Source organism: Malaclemys terrapin, chromosome 4, assembly GCF_027887155.1.
Source record: "Malaclemys terrapin pileata isolate rMalTer1 chromosome 4, rMalTer1.hap1, whole genome shotgun sequence".
NCBI lineage: Eukaryota > Metazoa > Chordata > Testudines > Emydidae > Malaclemys > Malaclemys terrapin.
The window spans coordinates 68683021-68710251 of NC_071508.1; the positions used below are offsets into that span (position 1 = coordinate 68683021).

The 27231-nt window shown below is 39.0% G+C and overlaps 1 protein-coding gene across 1 annotated transcript in view; it reads right to left on the minus strand.

Moving 5' to 3' along the window:
* Nucleotides 1-27231, minus strand: part of PRMT3 (protein arginine methyltransferase 3) — a 106328-nt gene that overhangs the window by 35500 nt on the left and 43597 nt on the right. The window contains exons 11-13 of the mRNA XM_054026514.1: nucleotides 20687-20765; nucleotides 9052-9239; nucleotides 4024-4110 (exon numbers count right to left, since the gene is read on the minus strand). Coding sequence (XP_053882489.1) covers nucleotides 4024-4110; nucleotides 9052-9239; nucleotides 20687-20765 — 354 coding nt within the window. The remainder of the gene's footprint in view (nucleotides 1-4023; nucleotides 4111-9051; nucleotides 9240-20686; nucleotides 20766-27231) is intronic.

Here is a 27231-nt window from a genome sequence, read left to right on the forward strand (position 1 = left end):
CAGACCTGAAGAAGAGTTCTGTGTAAGCTCAAAAGCTTGTCTCTCTCAACAACGGAAGTTGATCCAATAAAAAGATATTACCTCACCCACCTTGTTTCTCTAATATCCTTGGACCGACACAGTTACAACAACACTGCATACAACAAAGTACAATGTCATTTTTATGTTAAAGAACAAGAAAAGTCAGAGCAGGTACGTACATCACTCTCTTTTATCAGGTACAAAAAAAGCTTTTAGATTTTCTTCCTAGAGTGTAAAATATAAAATAGCATATTAAAAAAGTAGAAGCTGATGCATTCAAGGGAAGTCTTGTAATGCTGTTTTCAAAGCACAAAACTGTACCTCAAAAATTCCCAATACAAATGATGGACTTTTATTGTTCATTTACTGCAAGGTTAGGCAGCCTGATATGACAGATGGACTGTCAGCCTCTAACTAAACCTCCACACTCCATCATAAAAGGAGTGGAAATTCTACTCATAAAATGTCAATAATCCGACATGATTAAGTGCAAAATACTTGAGAATTCTACTTGTTTTTTTAAGACTTATGTTAATCAGAAAATTCCAGAAACAAACCACTGGAGCTCACAAAGCTTCAAAACTTAAGTCAACATCTAACCTACATTACTTTAAAAAAGAGTTGCACAACAATAGAAGGCGATTTTGTAAAGGTCCAGTATTAGAAGAAAATGATACTTTAACCAATATCCTGTTTTGTTCTATTAAATAATACAAGACAACAAAGACCACGTGGAGTTCTCTAACTGACCATAATTATTCAAAGAAGGCCAAAGAAATCAGTGTCATCTACACCAGCATTTTTATTAGGTCACAAGGTCAAGAAATCATTTTGTCACAGTTAAAAAATAAAATGTCTTCAATTTTTTAATTAGGCAATATTTAACATTTTATTATGAAATGTTTATGCATATAACAGAATTGCACTGAGAATTTGCACATTTCACTTTGCTTGACACACATTCGATGAACAAGAGAACAGTGTTAACCACAACATTTCAATTTACAAAAAACATGGAGAAACACCCAACAGTGCATATTTTTACACCTCTTGACACACATGGCCAATAGCATTATAGGGAGGTACATGTAGAAGAGCTAGGAAGTGGTTAGATTTTAAGATTTCCGGTCTACTGTAGCTATTTTCTCAATTTTAACATTACATTAATGTGAGTTTTTTAATTCTGTATTTATTATATGGCTATACATCTCCTTTTGCCCAATTTGTGACTGCACATGTCAGAGGAAATGCACATCATTTTAGAAATGCAATCAATATAGAAAAAGCAATGGAATTTAACATGTACACTAGGCTGTTGTCCCTTCATATTACTGTTTACATACTCATTTTTGCCCCCCTCTGTCCTCAATTCTGTGACGTACTGAGCACTTGCTCAGATAGCAGGCATCTACAACTCCCACCAAAATCAATTTGAGTTTAAGATGCACAGCACGCTCCAGGACTGTGCTTTCAGCACCTATTACAATAGCCCATTAATAAAGATCACCCTTTTGTTAGGCAAATCCTTTCTTATTTCAAACTTCTCAATCAAATTTGATATGGACATTCATAAAGTGATACAAAAGAATGCCTTATAATACACATTAACTGGAAAAAATGCACAAAAATGCAATTTTAATTGAGAAATCAGATACACAGAAGACAGGAAATTCAAAATGTAACATCACTGCAGCAATTCACACTTTCCTACTTATTTTTATGGTATACATTTAACAAGCAGTTACACATTAAGAAAACTTTACAAAATTGTATGCACCTGCTTTCCCAGGGTAATTTAAAGTAAAATTTCACTAGATTTTCCCCCTCACTATTGTCTACATCATGGTAATAGGTGGTCTGGTAGATTTTGTGCTTGAACTTGAATCTTTTGATGATTATTTTGCAAGGCTGCATTTGAAATACACATTTAAATAAGAAAAGCAGGCATTAAAAATTATTCCACTTACATGCACAGTGCCTGTGACAGATGGCTATGCCTGTATATTTGATCTATAGTTTTGCATTGTACTTCCGAACATGTTTTAAAAAGGGCTTGTCTACACAGCAAGTTTAGTGTGCAGCAAGCCAGCATGTGAATCTACAGCTCATTAGCTTGCCATGCACTAACTCGTCATGTGGCCCCTGCTATGGCAGGGTAGAAGTTCCATAGCGTGCTTTGACATACATCATTCCAACGGTACGGCAAAGTGCACTACAGCAGTTACGGAACTGTTAGTGCGCCATAGCGGGTCCACATGGCAAGATAGTGTGCTGTGGATTCAGACACTGGCTTGCAGCTCACTTAACTTGCTGTGAACACAAGCCCACAGAAATGTTTCTACTGAAAGCACCCTGCACAAGAGCAATGGCCCTCACTAATGCTTTTGGGTGCTACCATAACAAATGATTAAATAAAAAACTGTAAGAAAACATTAAGGTTGACGTGATAAGTTCCAAGAGATTGGACATTCAATTTTAACAACCTTAATTCTACACATGGAGTGTATATATTAAATAGTCTGATTACATGTTTTCTACAGCCTTGTAAGGTGCCTCTTAAGATGCGCAATAAATGAATTAGGTATCTCTCATGACTCGGGATGACAGACAAAAGTAGTACAAACAGCTATATACATACATAGGAGTTTAGAAAAAGTTTGATATTTTACAACATTATATTCTCCAGCTATTCCAGTGCCTGAGTGCAATCAGCAACTGTTTAAAGCTAAATGCAGACAAAACAGGTGCAATGCAGGTGAAAAGTAATAAAACTTTCAGTGAAGAAGCCAACGCTTTAACCTTCCTCTCACCCACCATCTTGTGAAAACTGTATGTATGGAATCTTGGAGGCCTTTCGGATTCCACGAATAATGGATACCCAAATAGTAACAGCTAAAAAATGTCCCCTTCCCTCTACAGATGGGAATGGGGAATGTTCCCCTGGCTAACAGACTCAGATATAGCAATTTAGCCATATATTTTGACTGACAGACAGTCTCGACTATTTCCATACATCATATCCAGAAATGAAACAGACAACGAAAAAGATCTAGCTGATTCAACATGCAGCAGTAATACACACTGCTAATCAACACAGGTTCCCAATTAATGACTCGATTGAATTTAAGGTCTTGACCTTGATTTTTAGAACTACCAACAGTTAGATTTTAAGAGCTTGCTTCTCCCTCCATAGGAAGATCTACATTGTTGGCCGTGCCCTTCAGGAAAAATGGGACCAGGACTAGAAAGAGTTGGGAAACAGAGCCTTATTGGTTAATGGCTGTAAACACTCTTAAAAGTGAATAACCAATCTTCAGAACAAAATATAGGACTCAAACCATTGCCAAAGTTTCCTTGCATAAAAGTTTAATGATAAAAATAATACATCAATGCCACGCCAAGTCCCTATTGCATTAATCAGGTTCAAGTGCCCATTAAAAATTAATTTAATATTTATACTGACCTGATTCAGAGCAGGTACTTGAAACTGGCTCTCCCACATCTGAAGTGAGTGTCCTACCAACCAGGACATTTGTTATGATAGGGTGAATCTCTCATTTTGGGGGTGTGGGGGTGGGAGTAGGGGAAGTGATTTGTCCTGATGTGGAATGGGAACATTTTGTAATCTTGAAAATATTACAGGATGGGAAAAACGTTTCCCACTCAGCTCTATGCTAGTGAAATATAAGTTGTAGTAACAGGAAATTCTTCTGACTAGGCTGGAAGGGGAGAGAGTCACAGTTCGAGGCAACAGAAAAAAGATACAAAAGAAAAAATAGCTTTCAATGACCATGCCCACTTTTACTTCCCTCACTGAACCAGACTATTATTGGGGGCTCTGCGTTAATTTATTTAAAGGACCAGTTTCACACCTCTGTAAATGCACAGATGAACTGTCAATGGCAATAGTTACATTCATTTATCATCAGCACTTCAATGAATGCACTCGCCTGCCAATCAAGGATAACGTTAGTCAAATGCAGAAAGAATAAGTTGCCTTACCGTACACACAGTATTTTCAGTAATAGTTAGGGTGAAATCCGATGAAAACTCCAGATCTGGAATGGATGTTGTGTGACAGTCTATACGCTATCAAAAAAGTGAAACATCAATTTTAACATTAAATAGTTTAATCGGAATTAAAAAATACATCTCAGATGAACTTAACTACACCCCCCTTGAAGAAAAAAAAAAAAAAAAAAAAGACAACTCATAGTACACTACTGATTCAACTCATCCGTTGGAAAGAGTAAACAATGCTACCTATTAGAATTTTCAAAAAAAAAAAAAACGTAGAACTTTTATAATATAATTAAGCAATATTTGTGCAATCCACAAAGATTTGTCTATAACGATCATCCCCAAACATTTAAACTTAACATAAAGACAGACACTAAATAGAAGTTGGGATATGGAGCCTTTCACCATTGGCTGAAGTCTTGTTAAGGCTGGTAGTAATGTAGACTATACCCATTTGGATGTCTTGGCCAACAGAAGCCTAAGTTGAATGAGTTGCTGGTTTCAGTCTAGCTCTCCATGGACATTTGCCCATATCTCAAAGAACTTATTAAATGGCACCAATGTTGGCAGGTTCAGCAGAAAAGAATGGTTAACAATGGAGACTTCTACTCTCCAAACCTTGAAAAAAAAACCAAACAGTCCTCCAGGTTACAGTTGAGGAATACTGACAAGGCCTAATGGGGAACCTCCGTTGTAGCTACCTGCTATGCTGTATGCATACTGTGAATTAAAAATTTGAAAATAGTAAGAAAACTCAATACCATTATTAACAGAGCCCCATTACATATTCAATCTTGTCATAGCTCAGAAAATACCGCACTATTTATGCATCGTACGGATTCTTTTGTTTTGCTTTCAAAATTCAAAATTTGTGCAGCACGGCCAGAACATTTTAGCAAACAACGAAGGATAACTGAACATTTTACTGAGTTTAAAAAGAGTACACTTCTAATGCCTATACTCTTCTATAGTTTAGCTGATCATGTAATACTCAAACCATTTCTCAATGCTGTACACCCTTTACACTTTTTCTGAACCCAATTCTAACAGGCAATACTCAAAATTAATGAACAGCTAATGTGAGGAAAGCGTACTAAACTATTTCCTTTAATAATCTTATGATGAATAGGAACATTTTTATAATTTCCTAAATATTTTAAATCCATTTATTATGTGGAACAGTTACTGATTAAAATTGTTTACCTGTAATGTCATTCTTGCTTCCCTCATTAATTTTACTACAGCTTGTGCAATGAACACTAAGAAACAAAGGAGCTCAAGATTTATGGATTTATTTTAAAAAGATATTATTGTTACTAAAAATTATGTAAAAAGAATAAATTTAAACTGTAAAAAAGAGTTTTTATATTATATTGGAGCTGTACGATGACAGGACTATTTTATGAACGGATACCCTGGCCACCTTATACAGCTCAGACAATGATTGTCCCTAAAGGTATATATTAAAAAGAGCTTACTGCACTATTTGATAGAGTAAATACATATTTAACTTTAAGACTAGTGTGTTCAGTAATATGACAGAAACAGTGTTAGTGTTCTATTATAGGTAGAGTAAGGAGCAACACCTACAGTTAAGACACTACCTGTTTTCAGTTATGACTTATCCTAAAAGACTGCTCAGGCTGAAGTTTTCCAGAACAGGTGTCTGATTTGTCCACGTTAAACATTGCTTCAGTGGTTTCAATAAAAAGCACCAGTACCTCCACCTTTTGGAGCAGGAAATTTGGTAGGGGGTGGCCTTTGTATCAAAGATGCGCCTTTTGTTAACCATGTAAAAATTCACCCAAATATGCCAAAATTATAAGCCTAGGAATAAATCTCACAGAAACTTGCTGGAGTTGGGCAGCTAAATTTTCCAAAGATTCTGTCTGCACTGAGCATGCTGTATCCCCACAGATTTCTAGCACTGACTAAACTGCACCATCCTCACAGAGCAAGCTCCACCCTAGGTTGCAGGGGCAAAGCTGGACTTTTTGACACAGCTCCTCACACGAGGTGCTGCCAGGCACATGAACTGAGAGTGAAGGAATAGCCTCTCCTGTGCTATCAATGCCCCCTTCCCTCCTCCCCTCAGCTGGTGGTGGGAAGGAGGAAGAGAAGGAGCAAACAACTACATTGGAACGCAGAAGGGTGAGGACAGGAACAGGAGTTGGGGAGACATAAGCAAGATCAGAGAAGGTCTGAAAACAGTAAGAAGGGGAAGGTCAGGAACAGGAAGAAGGACAAGAGCAGGGTCTAAAACCACTAGAGAACACTCCCCTAGAAAACCTAAAATTGAACCCAATATTCCTCAAGCTTCAATATTCCTCTACTGTCTAACAAATAACTGTGAAACTCACTGGCAAAATGTGTCTCCATCCCCCTTTTGTGGCAGGTTCAGAAAAGAGAACAGCCTTCTATTGCTACCAGCTATTCCATTAGTTCAAGTGACAGATGACATATCCTGCAGATCTAAAGATCCCAACCCTGCTAATGACCCATGTGGGGGTCGGAATGGTTCTACAGGATGTAGTTATAAGAGGTTAGGAAGTTACATCCCAAAATACTACATTAGAAGAACACTAGGCCGCAAAATCAAGAACTCTAAAGTTAGGAAATGCCAGAATTAAGGCAGGAAGAGAAAGGATGGGCTAATACTTACGGCAGTTAAGTACTGCCATGGAGAACTGGATTCTATCCCTGCCTCTGGCACAGAGTTCCTGTGTGATATTGGGCAAATCACACTGTCAGGAATCAGGCACTGCAACAGAACCAGTCTCCGGGCAACCTAACAAGTGCAGTTGGCCTGTAGTAGGCTGCCTAACTGGCTATACTGCCTGAGTGGTTAGAAGAGTCAGCAGCCTAGTTCTCAAGCCCAGAAGCAGCAGCTGTGATAGGTCCTGCTTCTGCTTGTTCCCAGCCTTGCTCCTGCCTTGACTCACTACAGGTAATCTGACTGAGCCTTCATGCTGGCATCTGGCCTCTGACTCCAGCTCTGACCTTGGGCTCCAATTCCTGGCTACTGATTCCTGCTCTAATTACTAAGTATGACTGTCCACATCCCAGTCTCTGACACACATGAACCAAAATGTTTATAGGTGGCCACTGTGTTATCCAGACAGACACACCTGGACTTTGATTTGCAGAAGTGCTGAGCACTCAACTGCATCAGCAAGAACTCTACTCTGGAGCTATGAAGGGTGCTATAAAATGCTAAGTACTCTGAAAAAATCTAGCCCCAGGCTTCTCAATCTGGGTACCCAAAGTTAGCGGACACTAGACAATTTTGGCTTTAACTAATACCTGAGTTTCCCCATGCGTAAAATGGGAATAATACCACCATCTCCATCTCACAGGGATGTTGAAAAATTCAATAATATCTGTAAACGCCAAGCAATTAGGATGACAGCAGCAAAGAAAAGCCCAAGAGGAAATTAATAATTCTGTATTCAGTGCAGGGCCTGGAGCAGCAAATAAAGCATGGGAACACACAGAATAAGGAGAATGGAATTAAATATTTAATAGCTGTTTATTCAGTAAGAAAGATCTTTCCTGGGCACTGAATGAGGCAGGTGGTCAAATAGCACGTGATCAAGTAATCAAAGACTGTCTCCTGGTGCAAATACAAAAGGGGGGCAAATAAAGGCTACACTGGCTACTGGCATTTCCTAACTTCTGAGCGCTTAATTCTGAAACTTTAACGTTTTTACCATTTTTTCCCCTGGATGTAATTATATAGACACATCCCCAACATGATATTGGGACATATGGCTGTATAAAACTGGCTTAGGCAAGGTATTTCAGGCTGTTGTGGAACAGCCCATAGCTCCATGTTAATTTTGAGTTGGCAGCATACCAGCACATTCTGAAGTCATTGCTAACTCATCCTGGATAGGTTATAATTCAGCAAGTATAACATTTGTAATCAAGACAGCCAGCCCGCTGGCCATATTTTAGCCTCTGGCATAAAGTTTATAAATACAAGATACATTCGTCTCTTATCAGATACAAGGTTAAGCTAGGGGAGCCTTGGGCACTAAAAGTATGTGGACAGAATTCCTTCACAGAAGTAACTATCCAGGGAAATTATAGAAGAAATTAATTAACATAGGTTTTAAGAGTTCAAATATCTGAAGGAAAGACAGCAACAACTTTTAATGAAAACAGAGAACATGGACCTAGTTGGATTGTCTTGCCTCCTTACAATCTTAAAATTTCTTGCTGAAGTATAGCCTCTTTTCTCCAGGATGGAGGGGAAAAAAACAAGAAGGGGTGGATGGTGTTTCACCAAAGCTCTCCAGTTGCCCACAGACAAGCCTGTTTTATCTACATCCAACAGGAACCAAGACTTCTTTCCTGGCAACCCTTTCTCCTACTGAGGTGGCTTGAACTGTACGTGCAATTCAGCGCACACATTAAAATTTCAGACAAGTGAGTGTTCTAGAATTTAACCTCAGCCAGCAGACATACAATATTAAATGAATCAGCATGAAATAAGAATCACAATATCTGTTTACAATGAAAGCTATTTACTTTGTAATCACTCATCTCCTTTGCACTGTCACTATGAAAAGACAGCACAATCTGGTTCTCAGGAGAACCTGAAGATATAAGCTGACAAGAAAGTCAGAAATTTGTAGCAAGTTAAAGTTGCAAAATTATATAACCAGTTTATTTCCTCTGATCTGGGGGGCGGAAGAAAGACCTGGAGAAGGGAAAGTGATTTAGAGGGAAAAAAAAGTTTAAGATTACTACTTTAATATATATGGATCCAGAAGTTCCTAAACAGACTTTAGAATCTGCACTTAGTATTTGATATTTAAAGTAAGCCATTTTAATGCTGTGAACACCTTGTTGCATTTGTTCCAGGATTTCTCTAGATTAACTATGCTTTATTAATCTTTTCATATTAAAAATATAGTTATGTTTGAGAATTTATGAATGGAAATAAAAAACCTGAAGAATGCATTTTTTAGTGTTTTTATTTTATAGAGGTATTTGGTACAGTACCTTAACGACACTGGCTTCAGATATAAGTGTGCTTGGATCCACTACCTCCACAACAGCTTCTGGAATTACAGCCTTCTTCATGCAGGACATGTTGAAGCCATACACATCATCCCAGAAAGCTAGTCTATCTGCATGTTTATTCTTATCACCTATAGCCACCAGGCTAATGGTGCAGATGTCTGGATAGACTGTAACAAACAGAAAGGACTAGAGGTGAAAAAAGAATGAGAATTCAGATGCTCTTTTATGTTTTTTAAATGAGCAACAAATGAAAAAAGGAATTGATTTTAGTGCTTTCACAGGGATCCAACCAACAAACAGTTTAATAGGCTGAAGTCCTTTTAGCCACAGAATATGGATAGGCTAGACCAGTGGCTCTCAACCTTTCCTGACTACTGTGCCCCTTTCAGGAGTCTGATGTGTTTGAGTAACCCTAAGTTACACACTTAGGAACTACTTGCTTACAAAATCAGACATAAAAAATACATAAATGTCAAAGCACACTATTGCTGAAAAATTGCTTATTTTCACCATATAATAATAAAATTAATCAATTGGAATATAAATATTGTACTTACATTTCAGTGATTGTATATAGAGCAGTATAAACAAGTCATTGCCTATATGAAGTTTTCCCCACACCACCTTGGCAACATGCCTCAGGAGAAGATACCTCTATGGTTGAACCACGTTGTCAGGATATGGAGGGGAAACATTCCATGGAGAATGCCCTGGGCCATAGGGCATTCTTCGGCTTTTATGCTGAAACTACCCATAAGTGAGTATACCAAAGCCTGAAAATTTACCAGGCAGCTACTAGCCAAAGGCCTTTAGAAAACTGAAGCAAACCTACTAGCAATGTCAAAGGGCAAATCCCTCATGAAATGTCCTCCGCCAGAAAGGGGAAGAATGATGTGATGCCTATTGCAGTGCTGTCTATCTTTTATATCAGCTTCTGGCTGATAGATGTTTGATGGCATTTTTAAGAAATACCTTCTGACTGCCAGAAAGGAGGAGGAGTTCTCTCCCCCTTCTTCCTATCTTCAAGAAGTCTCTTCCCACACACACTCCATTTGGGACTCTACCACTCCACAACTTCCATTTGTGATTGCTCCTTTCCCATGAACAGGACCAGCATCTGTCTCTGCTTATCGCTTTCCCAAACAGCAGTGGGTGACTGACACTCTTGTTTAACAGTTCACCAGTTTCACTGTGGGAGGTCATGGACCAGCATTCACATCGCACTCTCTGCCAGCACCCGACCCAAGCCGGAGAAGCCAATGATCCAATCAGTGGACTGAATTTGACGATGAATCCTGGTCACGTGCCACTTGAAGCACACTGCACATATGCTAAGAAGTGAAACTGGTTCTGTGGCAATTTCACTCAGTTGCTGACTGGAAAAGTTGTGAACAGCAGTAGCACTGGATACCGCAGTCTGCAGTCTCTGGAGAACAGCACTGCATCAGCCAGAAGGTTATCCTCACATTGGAATTAGAAGTTAAAATACCACCTTACCTTTTGCAGAATAGATGGCTAGGATTCTCCCCACAGGGAAGTTTCCTACTTGCCACTGGTGAGATGTTAAGCCTTTATTGGAGGATTTATCATTAATAAATACACACAACCGGACATTTTTTGTCTAAATATAAGTAGTAAACACATTGCAGGGCACTTTACCGTTTTAATGTTTTTACAGAGAAGTGCGACAAAAGGTAATACAATTCAAACTAGGTTTCTCTTTTCTTTTCCAACATCTGGTTAACTGTAAAATTGATTTCATCTTCAATACTTGAAATTTTAAGCTTTATGAGAATGAGCATGATGGAATCAGTGAGATGTGGGGAATGTATAGGAAGACAAATATACAAAGAGATTATGTAATTTTTCTTTTTAATACACTGAAAAGAGGAAATAGTAGAATCATAGAATATCAGGATTGGAAGGAACCTCAGGAGGTCATCTAGTTCAACCCCCTGCTCAAAGCAGGACCAATCTCCAGACAGACTTTTGCCCCAGATCCCTAAATGGTCCCCTCAAGGATTGAACTCACAACCCTGGGTTGAGTAGGCCAATGCTCAAACCACTGAGCTATCCCTCCCCCCAAATAATTTGTCACCCCAGATGGGACTTGACCCTGCAATCCCTGGCTTAGAAAGCCAATGCCTTATCCATTAGGCCACTGAAGCGCAATAGTAAACTGAAAGGTACTTTTGTGTAACAAAAGCAGGTTTATTCCAAAGGAAGTCCTCCTTGGTTTAAAAAAAATAAATAAAAAGGCATCTTTGCTAAAGAAGCCACTCTCTTTCATACAAAATATTCAGTAAGAAAGCATCGTCTTTGACAGTTGGAAAAAGTTCTACATAAATAAGCAAACATGTTGTAATATTCTTAACAGATACTATACTTTCTGGCTAGCGCTTTTAAATAGCCTTAATTAACAATATTTGTAAAATCTAATTATTAACTACTCTAACACCCCACTGATTAGGAGACTATCATCCCCACTCTACAGATGAGGAAACTGAAGCAAAGCTATTGACTTTTTCCAAGAGAGAGCTCTGATTAACTCAACAGGAAAAGGCAACATGATGAGAGCTAAAAGGGCAGCAGCCCAACATGTACTGTTTGCAACAAATCAGTTGCTTTCCACACACCTGACAGCTGTCACACAAAACCAGCATCTGGCTTGTGAGTGGTTTCCTGGAGCAAGTGACAACGGGCTGCAGTTTCTCAAAGCTCCCCTATTGCTGGTCTGTGCCAGAGAGTCTTGCAAACTGCATTTTGTTAATTTTTGCCTCCCAGCATTCCGAGCCTCCTCCTGGATCACAAGGGACACCCCAATGAGAATGCAGACTATGTAATAACTAACGGACGAAGCAAGCAAAATGTCCTGAATGTTACTGCTGTTCCATGAATTGGCTAATAAGATTTGCAGGAAGGGTTCCAAAACAATTAGGAATTTTGCTTCCAGGCCCAGCAGAGGAAGGGAATATTGTGATGGTACTCTCAAAATTGTGTGTGTGTGTATTGGCCAGATCCTGCAGCTCTTAGCAATAGTGTGGTACAGTATATAAGGACATGCTAGCAAGCAGGTGGCACTAGGATTGTAGTGTGTGAGGGAGGAAATGGCAACCTGCAATAGGTATGTAATACAGTAACTCCTTGCTTAACATTGTAGTTATGTTCCTGAAAAATGCGACTAAGTGAAACGATGTTAAGCGAATCCAATTTCCCCATAAGAATTAGTGTAAATAGGGGGGGGGTTAGGTTCCAGGGAAATTTTTTTCACCAGACCAAAAGATTTTTTTATATATTATATATATATCACACACATACACACACAGACAGTATCAGTTTTAAACAAACAATTTCACAGCGATGATGATTGTGAAGCTTAGTTGAGGTGGTGAAGTCAGAGGGTGGGATATTTCGCATGGAATACCTTACTGCTAAATGATGAACTAGCAATTGGCTGAGCCCTCAAGGGTTAACACATTGTAGCCTCTCACTTTACAAGGCAGCACGAATGGAAGGAGGGGAGACAGCATGGCAGACAGACAGAGACACACAATGTGTGTGTGAGAGAGAGATGTGCATTGCTCCTTTAAGTTGCTGACCCCACTCTAAGTACATTGCCTTTTTAAGTAGATCAGCAAGCTGAGACAGCAGCTATTGCCAGGAAGCTCCCTCTGTCCTGAGCCCTGTCGTCTGTCCTCCCTGCTCTATGGAAGATGGGGTAAGCAGGGTGCAGGAGCAGGGGAACACCCTGACATTAGCCCCCTCCTTCCTTTCCCCCACACACACCAAGCAGGAGGCTCCCAGGAACAGCTCCAAAGCAGAGGGCAGGAGGAGCACATGGCAGTGGTGGGGAGGGACAGCTGAACTGCCGGCAACTGATAGCCTGCTGGGCGGCTGCCGCACAGGGAACTTAGGCGAAGCTGATAAGAGGGCTGCCAGTCCATCCTGGTTCCAAGCCACCACCAGCTAGCTGCAACGGGCTGCTCTTCCTGCAAGCAGTGGACAAAGCAGGCGGCTGCCGAACAACGTTCTAAAGGAGCATTGCGCAACTTTAAACGAGCATGTTCTCTAACTGATCAGCAACATAACAAAACAACATTAACCGGGACAACTTTAAGTGAGGAGTTACTGTACTACCTTGATCGCGTCCATAGTTCTGAGCCATTGTGTCAACGGGAGATGATTTGCCTTGTATGTTAAGCCTGAAATAATACAGGTCTGCCATCCAATTGCTTTAAAATTACTTCCACTGTGTGCCAAACTTCTAAATCAGCTGCAAAACTTCTGATTGATTAGCCTAGAGTAAGCTCTAAACAGCAATTGGAGGGTAAACACTAAGTGCCCAAATGTAATCATCTTTAGTTTATCAACCAAACATGAATTAACAAGCCTTGTTTAACTTTATGTACAAGACAGTGTTCCACAGCCAGGACACATGGGCAAAGGACCATAACACATGTGCCACTGTTTGTAGAACTATTTGCCCTTTTATAATATTGCTCAGACCATAAAAGAGATTCTGCAGTTACTGGGGATTTCCCCACCGTAATGATTTTTAGAACAGGAACATCTCTGGAAAAACAGACAAGACTCAAGATTTCTCCCTCCCCCCCCCCCCCCCCCCCAAATAGCAGGAACAGGTACAGCTATGCTTAAGTTGTTTTTAATCTTATCCTGCAAATGGGATTTTAACAATTTTATGCAACAACGTAAGACTTAAATTCTTACATTTGGTAACAACATGACTTCACATACCCTTATAAAGGGACCTAAATGGATGTTTGACTTCCAAATTATCTGTAATAATTACACATCCCATGGTGGCTATGGATTTATACCATGCTCATCACCATGGTATCTTAGTGCTTTACAAAATTAAGAGCTTTTGCCAGAGATGTAAATGTTGATTCTGATACTTAGATCATCCAAACGACACAAGTTCCTATCAGTTAAAGTCTCTCCTTTCACCCCATTTATCCCATGATTTATAGGAAAGTAGGTCTGTAAATATTTAAAATAAGTGTCTTTAATCATATTGGTCAGTTTCACTCCCCATCCTCCTTGTTGTTTCTAAAAATTAAACCCTCCCCACTCCACCTCTGTCTGACCCACTCCTAACCTTTTCCCATCCAATCCTGACACGTGTCATTTAGTTTTCTCTGACTGAAGCTATAATTGAATACTTATTCCATCTCACAGGTGAAATTAACAAAATGCTGATTGGACAGAAGCACTCAGCAGCCAGCTCACAAATTCATAGCTTTGACATCTGTGTCCTTCTCGACTCACTGCCCAGAAATCATTTGTCACTGGTAACAGCTCACGTGGTGAACAGAGTAAGACGGGAAATCCTTTATCCCTTAGCAATGCCTCACAAATTTCAGGACATTAAAGGGTGAGACTATAAACCTCAGGGTATATAGAAATAATTCCAAGTGAACAATAATGTCATCTGGTCATGAACAAGCAAACATGACTTTTCCTCCCTCCCCCCCCCAAAATGGAGATTGTGTACCTAGCCCACTCACAATCGCTGTGTATTTCATCCAAATTTATGGGAAAACACATGCCTGAACAAGAAAAAAAAGCTATGCATAATGAACAGATAGGCATTCTGTAACAAGAACTTTTCATTCCCAAATAAAGGTATTACACCTCTACCTCAATATAACGCGACCCGATAGAACACAAATTCGGATATAACGCGGTAAAGCAGCGCTCCGAGGAGGCGGGGCTGCGCACTCCAGTGGATCAAAGCAAGTTCGATATAATGCGGTTTCACCTATAACGCGGTAAGATTTTTTGGCTCCCGAGGACAGCGTTATATCGAGGTAGAGGTGTATATTCTGTACATATTGAGACACCCTGGCATCCCAACATTCACCACTGTCATGTAATGAGGATTTTGTACAGAGTATGCCTTGTGAGGTATCATTCTAAAAGTCTTGATCTGCTAGACATTAACATCTCATTGGATTGTATGTGCTATTGTCGTATGTGAAGTCGTATGTGAAGTTATGAAGTTTGGCTACGTATGTGTTACTGAAACATGTTGCAAAGTTGAAAACCCCTACAAGCAGCCTTTCAGGTACAACAGTAAAAAGGCCAAACAATATTGGCTTATTGAGAAAATGCACACAAGCACAACGATTACCCCAGGAACTGTGTATAATAGAAACCTCTCAGAGACAGCACTACACAATGGGAACTCTTTGACCCAGCAGAAGAGCTTTTCACCAAGTGGGAGGAAGATATAAAAGGGAGAAAATGACATCATGATGGGACCTCACTCTCCCTACAACACCACACCTGAAAACTCCTGAGGAATAAAGACTGAACTGGAGGGAAGTGATGGTCCCAGGCTAAAGGGATTTCTAGCTTATGTATGAAAACCTGGGAAACCCAAGCTGAAAAGCCAAGGCAGCTCGTGTCTTAAGAATCTGCCAGCCTGTTTATCACTCAGGGTGAGAATTTGCTAATCCCTACCCTACCTATCTAGTGTATTAAGCACAGTTTGCAGTTTTATTTATTTGTTAGGTAATCTGCTTTGATCTGTTTGCTATTACTTATAAAGGCTTAAAATCTATCTTTTGTAGTTAATAAACTTGTTTTGTTTTGTCTAAAACTAGTGTGTGGAAAGCATAACTTGGGGCAGAAAGCTGTGTATATTCCTCTCCACATTGAGGGAGGGGGCAAATTTCACGTGCTTACGCTGTACAGTTCTCTGTGCAGCGCAAAACAGTATAATTTTGGGTTTACGCTCCAGAGGGGTGTGCGTGCCTTAGGAATTTAGCCGAGCCTCACCATGCAGAGCTGATCTCACTACGTATGTGTAGCTGCAGATGAGTGTGTCCCTACCTGTATGTGTGCTGGTGGGGACTTGAGGGCCTGTTACAGCAGTACAGTATAAATGGAAGCCAGGCTGGTGGGTCAGGCAGGCTCAGTGGTACCCCAGTTCCAGGAGGCACCCCGAGGGGAACCAGTCACACACATCACCCCAGATATTTTGCCATCAATTGTAAGCTTGTAAAGTAAGTTGGGGCAGCTAGTATCTAATTGATAAAGGATAAAACTGGAGATCTAGAATCCATTCCAGGCTCAGCCTGACTTACTGCAAAAACTATAGACAAGTCACAACCTCTTTCAAAGTCAGGAAATTTGACAAAATAGAGACCCTAATACTTATCCCCTCATAAAGTGGTTAGAGATCCAAGAATAAAATGTGTTCCAAAGTTCAGAACCTTAATATTGTACCTCTAGCTGAAGGCTGGCCAGAAAGATTCATCCTACAACTGATTTATACTTTTAGCTGTCTGGGTTTGGAAGTGTCTTTAGTTCTACTGCTATTCACATGTACTGAAGAACTGACCCTTTTGTGCTATGGAGAGTAGGGATCTTTTGCTGCCTGAACCCCACCTGCTGGCTGATTTATGGGGTGACATTGGTCTGTCTCAGAGGCATCCTATTCACCTTCCATACCAGCTGGCAAAAGAGCAGTGATTATCAATGCCTAAAGGAAAAAGTATTCTATTTAAAAGCTAGCTAAACGAGCTGGACAGACAGAGGTTGAATAATATGGAATCACTTTGAGGAAAAAAGGATGAGAGAATTCCTAGGACTGCTGCTGAACCAGCACGTTCTGTCCCTTGAGGAAAAAGTGGAAGGCTCAGATTTCTAACAATCCTTCCAGCAGTGCGGATGGAGAGCAACATACCATCTCCCTTTTGCAACATGGATAGTATGCTAGGTTAAATGGGAGGTCAAAGATTTCTTGGAGTTTGAAGATGTGCTTGGAGCAATCAGGGGGGAAAAAAGCATTGCTAAATGCCACTGTTATATTAAAGATTTTTGACATTCTGTAATGTACCTACATTACACATTTCAGGACAAGGACTACCTATTAATAGGTATCTGCAGCAAGCTTAACACAATTGGATCCCAATTCTGACTGGAGTTTCCGTGCACTATTGTAAATCAAAAAGCATTAAACTGGAGCAACACTACATATTATTATGATGTTTTTTCTTTAACCCAGGAACACTAATTTCTTGTTCGCATGTGTAATCTTCAGCTTTATAACTGAATTCCACACATATCCACAAGAGTGCTTTTTTTGCTGCTGTGCTTCTAATCGCATGATAGCACATTGCAATCAAAACAGTGCACTGCAGTGAGCGCTGTTACAAAGTCATTAATCCAATCATTAAGTCAGCGTAGTGAAACTGAATACAGGCATGGTTAGTACAACATGCAAAAACAATGTGAACAGCTGCAATAGAAAAGGTCACTATGAAATCTAAGAGAGGTAGAAATCTTACATTAAGAAAAATGTATACAAATGCATAGTCTAGACAACAGTATCACAGGAACAGTATGAAATATTTTAAAGACTTATTCATAGCACCCATTTTATTACTACCAAAACCACCTAAATTGGGAAAATTAGTCTATCCAACCCACCTCTGTCTTTTTTGTTCTAGAAAAAGAGCACACCTTCCCTGGGATAAACATGTATGTGTAAAAAACCATGAAACATTGCCACATTTATAATCCTTGCCTTTTTCATAATGCTTCCTGTGCCTAGGAAAGTCTCTATATGTGCCAAGTATATTAACTACTTACCTTAAAACCCAATTTTCCCACCATCGTTTCTCTAATTTACTGCTATATTGCTTACGCCCAAAAAGTAATGCCAACACTTTCAAACTTAATGCACAAAATTTGGTTTGCATCTCTTATTTGTTACCTTTGTGGCTCCTTTCTTTTCCCCTTCTAAGTCAGTTACCCTTATTTCCTGTCCAAGTGTCTTAGCATATGGAGTACAGTAACTCCTCGCTTAGCATTGTAGTTATGTTCCTGAAAAATGCGACTAAGCGAAACGATGTTATGCGAATCCAATTTCCTCATAAGAATTAATGTAAATGGGGGGGGAGGGGGTTAGGTTCCAGGGAAATTTTTTTCACCAGACAAAAGACTATATCTATATAATACACACACACACACACACACACACACACACACTATAAGTTTTAAACAAACAGTTTAATACGGTACACAGCAATGATGACTGTAAAGCTTGGTTGAGGTGGTGAAGTCAGAGAGTGGAAAAGGGTGGGATATTTCCCAGGGAATGTCTTACTGGAAGAGCTGAGCCCTCAAGGGTCCATGCTGGATCCAAAACTGTCATTTCTTCTTCTGCCCCTTACCCAAAAATCCAAACCTTCCTCTCTGTCCAGACAACTAAGACTCTTGTCCATGCCCTGAGCATTGACCATCTTCATTAATAATGGATCACTGAGGCCAAAAACTTAGCAAAATTGATTTTAAAAAAGATTATGCATTTATATGAATAAAAAGAATATCCAGTGCTATAATAGTCAAGGCTAACAAATTTGGAAGAGATAAAACCTCATACTTCAGGGTTTAAGCCAATCTTTAACTACAAGGGACTAGGAGGAGACCTAAAACACAATGTAGATTATCCCACATCTCTTTAATGCAATTTCTTACACAGTCCTCTGAAACACCTGATCCTTGTCACCGTCAGCCATAGGATATTGGACTAGACCGATCACAAGTCTGATCCATATGTTAATTCCTATGTCCTTACTACAACTTGGGGGTAGTGGGGAAGTTAAAGACTTCATTATCCATCTCCATGTCATTCAAAAAATAGCCTTCAATAATTTCCATGCCCACTCCAACCACGTCAGTTCTCCTTTACTTGAACCCCTCCCTTCATTTCCCTTTGCCTTCTACATAAGATGTAGGCTTCTCTTCAAGGTCCCTTCAATACTTCTGAGACCAAGCCTCTTATCACATCTCTACACTTATGTTCCACCACCAACTATAACAGTCTTGATACACAATAAATCTTCTCCCCCACCACCACTGTCATTTTCACACCATTCTCCCTGAATGCCCTCCCTATGCCAGCTTGTCAATCCACCCCTTCCTTCAGACACCTCCCTAAATACTCCCAGGTTCTGTATTGTCCACAAGTAAAGAAAAAGAACACCATTATCAACACTTTTATTCTGTTGAATCTGTACTGATGAGGCAATGGACCAATTATCATTATTATAGGCAGCTCAGTTTTATATTGGACAGCTGTCCAAGATCACTAACACTAAAAACCTTTCTGACTCTGTATAATACGTTGGTTCTTGCCTCTCAAAAAACTGTTACTTCATTGTCAAATAGGTGATGGATCAACACTAGCATATAAATAACCACAACTACCAATCTACAACTGCAGTACTAACAACATAATAACAGATTCATAGTTTATTTAATCTAAGATAATATATGGTATCACTCAAAGACAGACCCAGGGTTCTTGAAATACTGAAAGCCCATCTGGTAACTGACCTGTACTTTTCCCTGGCTAGGCACAATTTTAATTAAGCCACTTATCTGTGCATGTAACTAATTTGTGAATAAGTGACCACCTAGTGACTCCATTTTCTATTAGAAAAGCAAAACTGGGAATATTAAAAATCCCCAAAATTAATTTTGGTAATAGAAAGGAGAATTGAAAGCAGTCAAAAATTAACTAGCATCCTGGGAATGAATGAATATATACATAATTGCAGTGGGAGGAGGGGTGCAAAAGGTGGTGACAGGGCAGATTTACTAAAACTTCAATTAAGGAACTGAACTAGAAAGCCTTGGCCCTGGTCTACACTGCAGGGGAGGAGGAGGGGGGGGGAGAGGGGCGCGACGGGGGACGGAAAGAAATCGATCTAAGTTATACAACTTCAACTACGTGAATAACACGTAAGGGTTAGATCGCCTTACCGTGGGGTCTTCACCGTGGTGAGTTGACTGCTGCCGCTCTCCCATCGACTCTGCTTGCGCCTCTCGCGGCACTGGAGTACAGGAGTCGATGGGAGAGCACTCAGGGGTCGATTTATCGCGTCTAGACTAGACTAGATAAATCAATCCCTGCTGGATCGATCGCTACCTGCCGATCCGCGGGTAGTGAAGACATACCCTTAGTGTAGTTCCTAATTCAGTTTCTTACAGCTGGGGGCTACTTCAGAATAGCGTAGTGTGCGCATCCAAATAGAGCAGATACAAAAATAAGATGGAGAGGGAAAAGTGTGTTTTTCTTAAATATGTTATTTTGAAGCATGGACCTGGGTAGATTTAAATGACTGCACCCCCAAATGGTTAAGTTCCTCCAGAAATAGACCAGCTTTAGTTCTCCATGTACATAGGGCATATAATCTAAGCAAAGTTAATATACTTTTCAACCTTAAAACAGGTCTTGGGAAAGACTGCATATAGCACACTGAAGGATTTACATAGGTGAAAATGAAGTGGCATGCAGTTTCTGGTTGCAAATGTACCCTGTTATTTACAAACTTCCAGGGTTTTGTTTTACTGCAAAGTGTTCTTGAAAACACCATTAACTTTAAGGCCTGAATAATCCCATCTAATACTCTTCTATTACCTCTATGGTAAATGAATGCCTTGAAGCTTCCTCTAATGGAAACATTTTTCACTTCGACTGAACTCTCTCAGCCATGCATAGCATATTGTAAGCCTTTAGGTTCATTTGGTTTCCCCCCAGAGTTGGATTATTTATTAAAAAGAATTCTGAACCAACCTGAGCCTCCCTCTGCCAGGTACTTGTCCTTTGCGTAAAAGACAGAATCCAGCATAGACTCAAAAAGAAGGAAATAGCCCTGTACGTGGAAAGAAGAAGAAAAAAAAAAAAAAAAAAGATAGTTTAGAAAGAATTGTTTTCTATATCTGCAAGTCAATGCAAATATTTGTTATTTTACCAGTACATCATCTCCTCCTATTGAGTCACTAGAGAACTTTCAGGCCCCAAAGGTTATATGATAAAGTTATTAGCAACTAAAGATAAAGGCTTAGAAGAGAAGAGCTATCTAGGTTCTTATATAGTCCCCATGACCAGAGTATGAGTGCCTTACAAAAAATTAATGTTTTTCCTCAATTTTGATTTTGAATAGTATTCCTACAGCAATGTTCTAGTTACATAGAGGAGCATCATGAGTTTCTCTAATGGCTAAAAGACCTGCTAAATTAGAAGTTATATACATTAACTATTCCATGCACACTAATTCTAAAATATACCTGTAACGTACAACTGCAAAAGTGTTTCTAAATTAATGTATTTTGATTAAGTTTCAGGCAACACAGGTATACTTGTGTATTTACATTACTTTCTAAATAGGATTCCAAAAGAAATCTTGGAACTAGCCAATGGAACTAGACATGGATTAGAAATCAGATCTGTTGAACTTCAGGAGCGATGAATTGTGTGTGTTGATTTGACTGTATAGTAATTCAAAATTAATACAAGACAGGAAAATTCCTTTCCACTTAAAACTGGAAATCACAATAAAATGACTATCAAAGAGATAAACACCAAAAAGAAAATGTTTATGTTATTTAGCATCTGTAACTTGGTGGTATTCTGTACTATCTTGGACAATACGCACAAAATCTTCCCCAGCACCCCAGAGATACCTGGATATCCTATATTCCATGAATTTGTAACAGGATTCCATACCAACAGCATTGCACATCAGCACACACATTTATAGGAAATAATTTGGTTAGAGCCTTGAGTGATGGGTAAATTCTGTATATTTCTTTTGATAAATGTTTAGGGTTTAGATTTGTATAAGACTAATTGCTAAACTCTAATTGTTAGAAACAACATATTATGCAATTTTTTTTTAAAAACGTCAAGCCAATTGTTTTCTGACATGCAATACCAATGCCAACAGAAAGATAGTATTAGAGGGCATTCACCCACGAAAGCTTATGCTCCAATACCTCTGTTAGTCTTGAAGGTGCCACAGGACCCTCTGTTGCTTTTTACAGATTCAGATTAACACGGCTACCCCTCTGATAGTATTAGAGGAATCAGATAATTTATATACAATAGCCTTTCAGTAGTCACAGCATGCTTTATAGTACATGCAAATAACCATTATTCTACAAACTGGCCTAGCGCCCATCATGCCACAGTCCTTGTATTTTATGGCTTATAGAATGGCCCTTATCTTCACTACTATTATACATTTCCTCTACATTTGTTTTTATACTTCTGAAGAAACTGAGAAAAAAAAAAGTTAACTCCGATTTTGTATTTTCATTTGGAAGTCCTTATTCCCACTCTATTTAAAACAAAGTTTATTGATACAACTGGACCTGTGCCAGTAATTGAACTTCCACGTGGAAAACCCAGATTTAGGACTTTCACCATAACCCAGAGCAGCAGTGATCAATTAAAGAAATGTGAAAAGATTAATCACTAGAAAAAGGAATATTTCGATTTTAGTAAGATGAATACTTTTACATTTGTAACTATTGAAAAAAAATTAAGATTAAAAAAAACAGTGAATACTGGTAAACACGTCTGCAATATACACAGTTCTAATGGCAGCTATGTAAAGTAGAGGAATCTTTGCCTGCTAATATAACTTCTACATTTTTCAGTGCCACACCATTAAAGCACATCGTACACTTCTGGTAGGGTATTGCAAAAGCCTGATCTATAAAGGGGGAGGGATAGCTCAGTGGTTTGAGCATTGGCCTGCTAAACTCAGGGTTGTGAGTTCAATCCTTGAGGGGGCCACTTAGGGATCTGGGGCAAAATCAGTACTTGGTCCTGCTAGTGAAGACAGGGGGCTGGACTCTATGACCTTTCAAGATCCCTTCCAGTTCTATGAGATAGGTATCTATCTCCATATATTTTAAAATGTTATCTGCATTTCCAGAAAGGAAAATGTTTTATGCAGGGGAAAAACCAGACCACAGAAAACTTATTAAAAAAATTCTGCACTTCAGACTCCAATGCATAGTTTAATATATTGTTTGTTCAAACATGAAAGCGTTTATCATTTTCTACACAAGAAAAAAAAAGCCACCAGGCTTTTGCAGATGGTATGCATTTTCAAAAGAAAACCAACAACTCAGAAAATACTGTTCATAAGTGTGCATCACTTACATTGGATACTCCTGTAATTACCACCAAATAATATCACAGTTAAGTGTAATTATAACTAAAGTACCATTAGCCAACAGCATGCAACACTGAATAAAAAACTATCAGACAAGCAAACTCTCTATCATTGCTGAGTCTACTAGAGAATTAAAACTGTCCTCTGGGATGCTCTCTGTTTTGGCTGTTCCACTTATATTCTTATAGGGCATGTCTTAGCATATACTTATTTCTGCATTTTTACCACCATCCATATATTAAAGATCTCTACAGTCAATAGCCTATTATAATTCCCCCAGAAGTTGGCACACAATAGAACAACATTAAAGCCAAGAAATGCAGAGTTAACAACAGAGTTCCTTTTTAAATTCACCCTATTAGGTGCTGGAAGTTGCTAATACATGGGGCAGGCGAAAATCACCTGCTATAACTAAGAAAAAATGGCAAATTGGGGATGACAACAGTACTTAAAATCTCTCAGACTTAAAGGAAATTTCCATCACCACACAGAGCAGCTCTGAATCCTTTCATACAGTTTGTATAAATATAGCCAATACCTGCCAAATACAGATTTTGAGTAGAATATAGGCAGTTTAGTTTCCATATATTACTTTATTTCAGCAATTCCTACAGCATGTATGGTGGCAGTTCATAGTTTTACAAAAAATTACATAAAATAAAATAAGTTAATCAAATACTAACCAACTTTAATTCTGGTGAGCTCTCACTCCAGAGCGTCCTGAACTAAAAGAGACCAAGGCCAACTGAGTGTTCAAAACCAGGCTCCATTACTACGTGCTAAGCAATCAATCTTACCTGATGTGACAGGTAGTTACTCAAGGTAGATCTACACAGGAGAAAAAAAAACCTCATGGCTGGCCCAGGTCAGCTGAGTAGGGCTTGAGCCCTGGCTGAAAAATTGCTGTGTAGACATTCAGGCTCTGGGACCCTGTGCAGGCCGAGGATCCCAGAACTCGGGCACCAGCCCAAGCCCGAAGGTCTACACAGCAATTTTTTTTAGCCCAGCAGGCCAAGCCAGAGTCAGCTGATCTGGGCCAGCCATGGCCGTGCTTTGGGACTTCTATCCCTGTAACTGTACCCTCAAGGAACCAGGTCTCAGACCTTCCAGGGCCTTTAAGGAGGACAAACATTAAAACTACACACACACAAGCCCATACAGAGACTAACACTATTACATTTACACCAGCCTAAACCATTCAGGAGTTGAATAGCTTCATTTTTGCATTAGCCAGAGCTCCAGAAGTAACCAATGGTAAAACATACTGGAGATCACCAGAAGGGGGAACGAATTGTTGTGAGGACCTCAGTAGAGAAGGCTAAATAAATCATTCTCATAATTTCTATAACAACAATGGCTTACCACTGCACAGTAATCTAGAAATTCAGAAGCAGTGACTGATGTAGTAGGACCTTGCGGCTATAGGTTATTCCAAAACATACTGGAATACCTATACCAAGAAGAGCTGAATTGTGAGATCCACAAATAGTAACTTAAATTCCTATAATTGCCCAACAACTGAGCTGATAATACTCATTTACTTTTAGCCATCAACTGGTGTTCAACCATAACAAGATCACCATTTCCTATGCTATAAAATGACATCCAGGCAAGGCTGAAATGTTTTTAGTCTATAAATGCAAAGTAGAGAATGATTTTTTTTTTTTTTTAGAGCTCTTAAATTAATGAAGAGATTACCTGGAGTTTCCAATAATGACCCCACGAAGATGTGGGGTTACTGATACTCATGGCAGTCAAAAAGTTGAAGTCATTCAATGATACAGAGACACTAGATACCTGGCTTGTTTTCACACAATCTGATCATAACATTTGTCAAGTAATAAGTAATTTCCTTCTCTAGTCCTGCATCCTCCACTAATTTGCTGTCACCAATAGGAAACCATTGCCTTTATTTCATTAAACCAGAAGTAGGGTATAAAAATCCCAACAATATGTCCCAGGATGAATACTATTCTCAATGATGAAGCCAGCTCAAAAGTTAGCTAGTATCACTCTTACTTACATTTACCCTTGCATAAGGTAAATGTAAACATTTTGTTAACCTTTGCACAATGATTAAAGCTGAACTGCACCAGCCATGGAGGTGTTCCTATATTTACAACAAACCAGAGAAGGGGAGGAATTCGCTTCACCTCCTCTGAAGAAAAGAGAAGGATATGCACTCATTACTTTACCCCTATCTTTGCAGTTACAAAAATAAAATAGTTAATTTAGCAACAGACTTTCCATTTCTTTTGGCAAAGAACGAGCCCGGGTTCTAGCAATATATATTTAAATTAATAATTCAAACATACTTTAGGAATAGTTCACCTGATTTTAGTTATAACACCCAAATTCTCAATTCTGATTTAGTTTGGAATATTGAAGACTAATGCCCTAGCATTTAATATAGGAGTCAGCGTGAGTGAGGTCATGCTCACATGTGTCTTCATAAAGACCACCTACTCAATTTTGTAAGAAGTTCTAAAATAGATGTTGGCAGCTGGCTTTAAGTTTCAATGCTATGGATTAATTCTTCATGAAATTTCTTCTAAAATGCCTGCCAACTGCAGTGACAGACAAGGAGGATGAGGCAATATCTTTTATTGGACCAACTTCTGTTGGTGACAGAGGCCAACAGAAATTGGTCCAATAAAAAGATATTACCTCACCCACGTTGTCTCTCTAATATCCTGGGATGGACAGGGCTACAACACCACTGCATTCATGTCATCTACACCGTTTACTAATCTAGTCTTAATGATAAGGCTGGATGATAAATATCCCTTACCAGCAACACAATCAGATTTTAGTAAACACCACTGTCCTTCCTTTGACCTTTTCACTGTGGCTCTGCTGGCTTTATCTGAGCCCTATGTTCTCCCCAATGCAATATAACAACCTGGTAAGTTACTGGAAACTGTGCTTGGTACTGAATCAAGTCATTTATTACCAATATCAGAACTCTTTGCTCTACGTGCTCTGCTCATCTGCAATGTAATTTAGAATGTAATTTCACAGGCTACTGCCTCACCTGTAGGGGTGCCATCTGGAAAGAGAATTATACCTGACATTTTCTCCCATGATGCTCTGGGGCATTCTTGCTTCCACACTGACAATGTTCAAGTTTAAACAAACAAACCAAAAAAAAAAAAAACCCACACCTTGCATTAGCACCTTCAAAAATAATTACTGCAAAGGGATCTGTACTGCACAAATCTGTGAGTAGAATATTAATGCGTCAGTCTTGCTAGTGGCTGAACTAACAGACATAAAAGATGACATGTTCTCTGTAAAAGACCAAACTGAATACATGGAACACTAAATCCTGTGCTGTGGAACTACGTTTTTCCCTCTTACAAAGCTTACCATTCTTCCACTAAACAATCAATAGTTAAAACAAATTACCACAGTTCTTTTCCTTTCTTTATGCTTTACAGTCATAAGTGATGAGACACTTCTCCAGCTGCCAAAAGGCAATAAAAATAGATAAACAGTTCTATGCATTAAATTCAAGGAAGGTTAAATCAGCAGACTGGCCTGAGCAATGAACAAAAATTTTGCTAAAAATTGGGCACATTCCTTTAAAGCAAAGTTACAAAAGGTCAGATCTTTGCAAAGAGACCCAGCTACAGAAATTTTCTACAGACATTAATACAAATTGTTAGTTACTGACATTAAAAAAAAAAACTGATTTGTCAAATTTTTAAATACAGTATGAGAGGAGAGATTTACTTCAACAATTTCACAAAACTCTTGCCAGTTGAATAGCCTATATTGCTACATATTAGTTTCCTTCTTTATTAGTCCATGAAATGCAATACCCTGTACTCTGTCAGTCACTGAAAAATAAAGGAGTTTTCCTTAAATTGTTAAATTCTGAAGACTTGGACTAAAATCAAAGTACAGAAAATATGGTGTATATATAGTTTCAGATCAACACCTAGCAATTTAGGCATGTTCTCATCACTAAAGGGAAGTAAATGGGTTAATTTCTTTGAATGCAATAGGAAACATAGCTCTTGCAATAAAAAAGGTATACCAGTATACCTATTTAGTTACATATAGAGCTGAAATCTGAAATATTTTGTCAAATGTCATTTGTCACATCACAGAAATACAATATCCTGCAACAATATCGACAAATCTTATG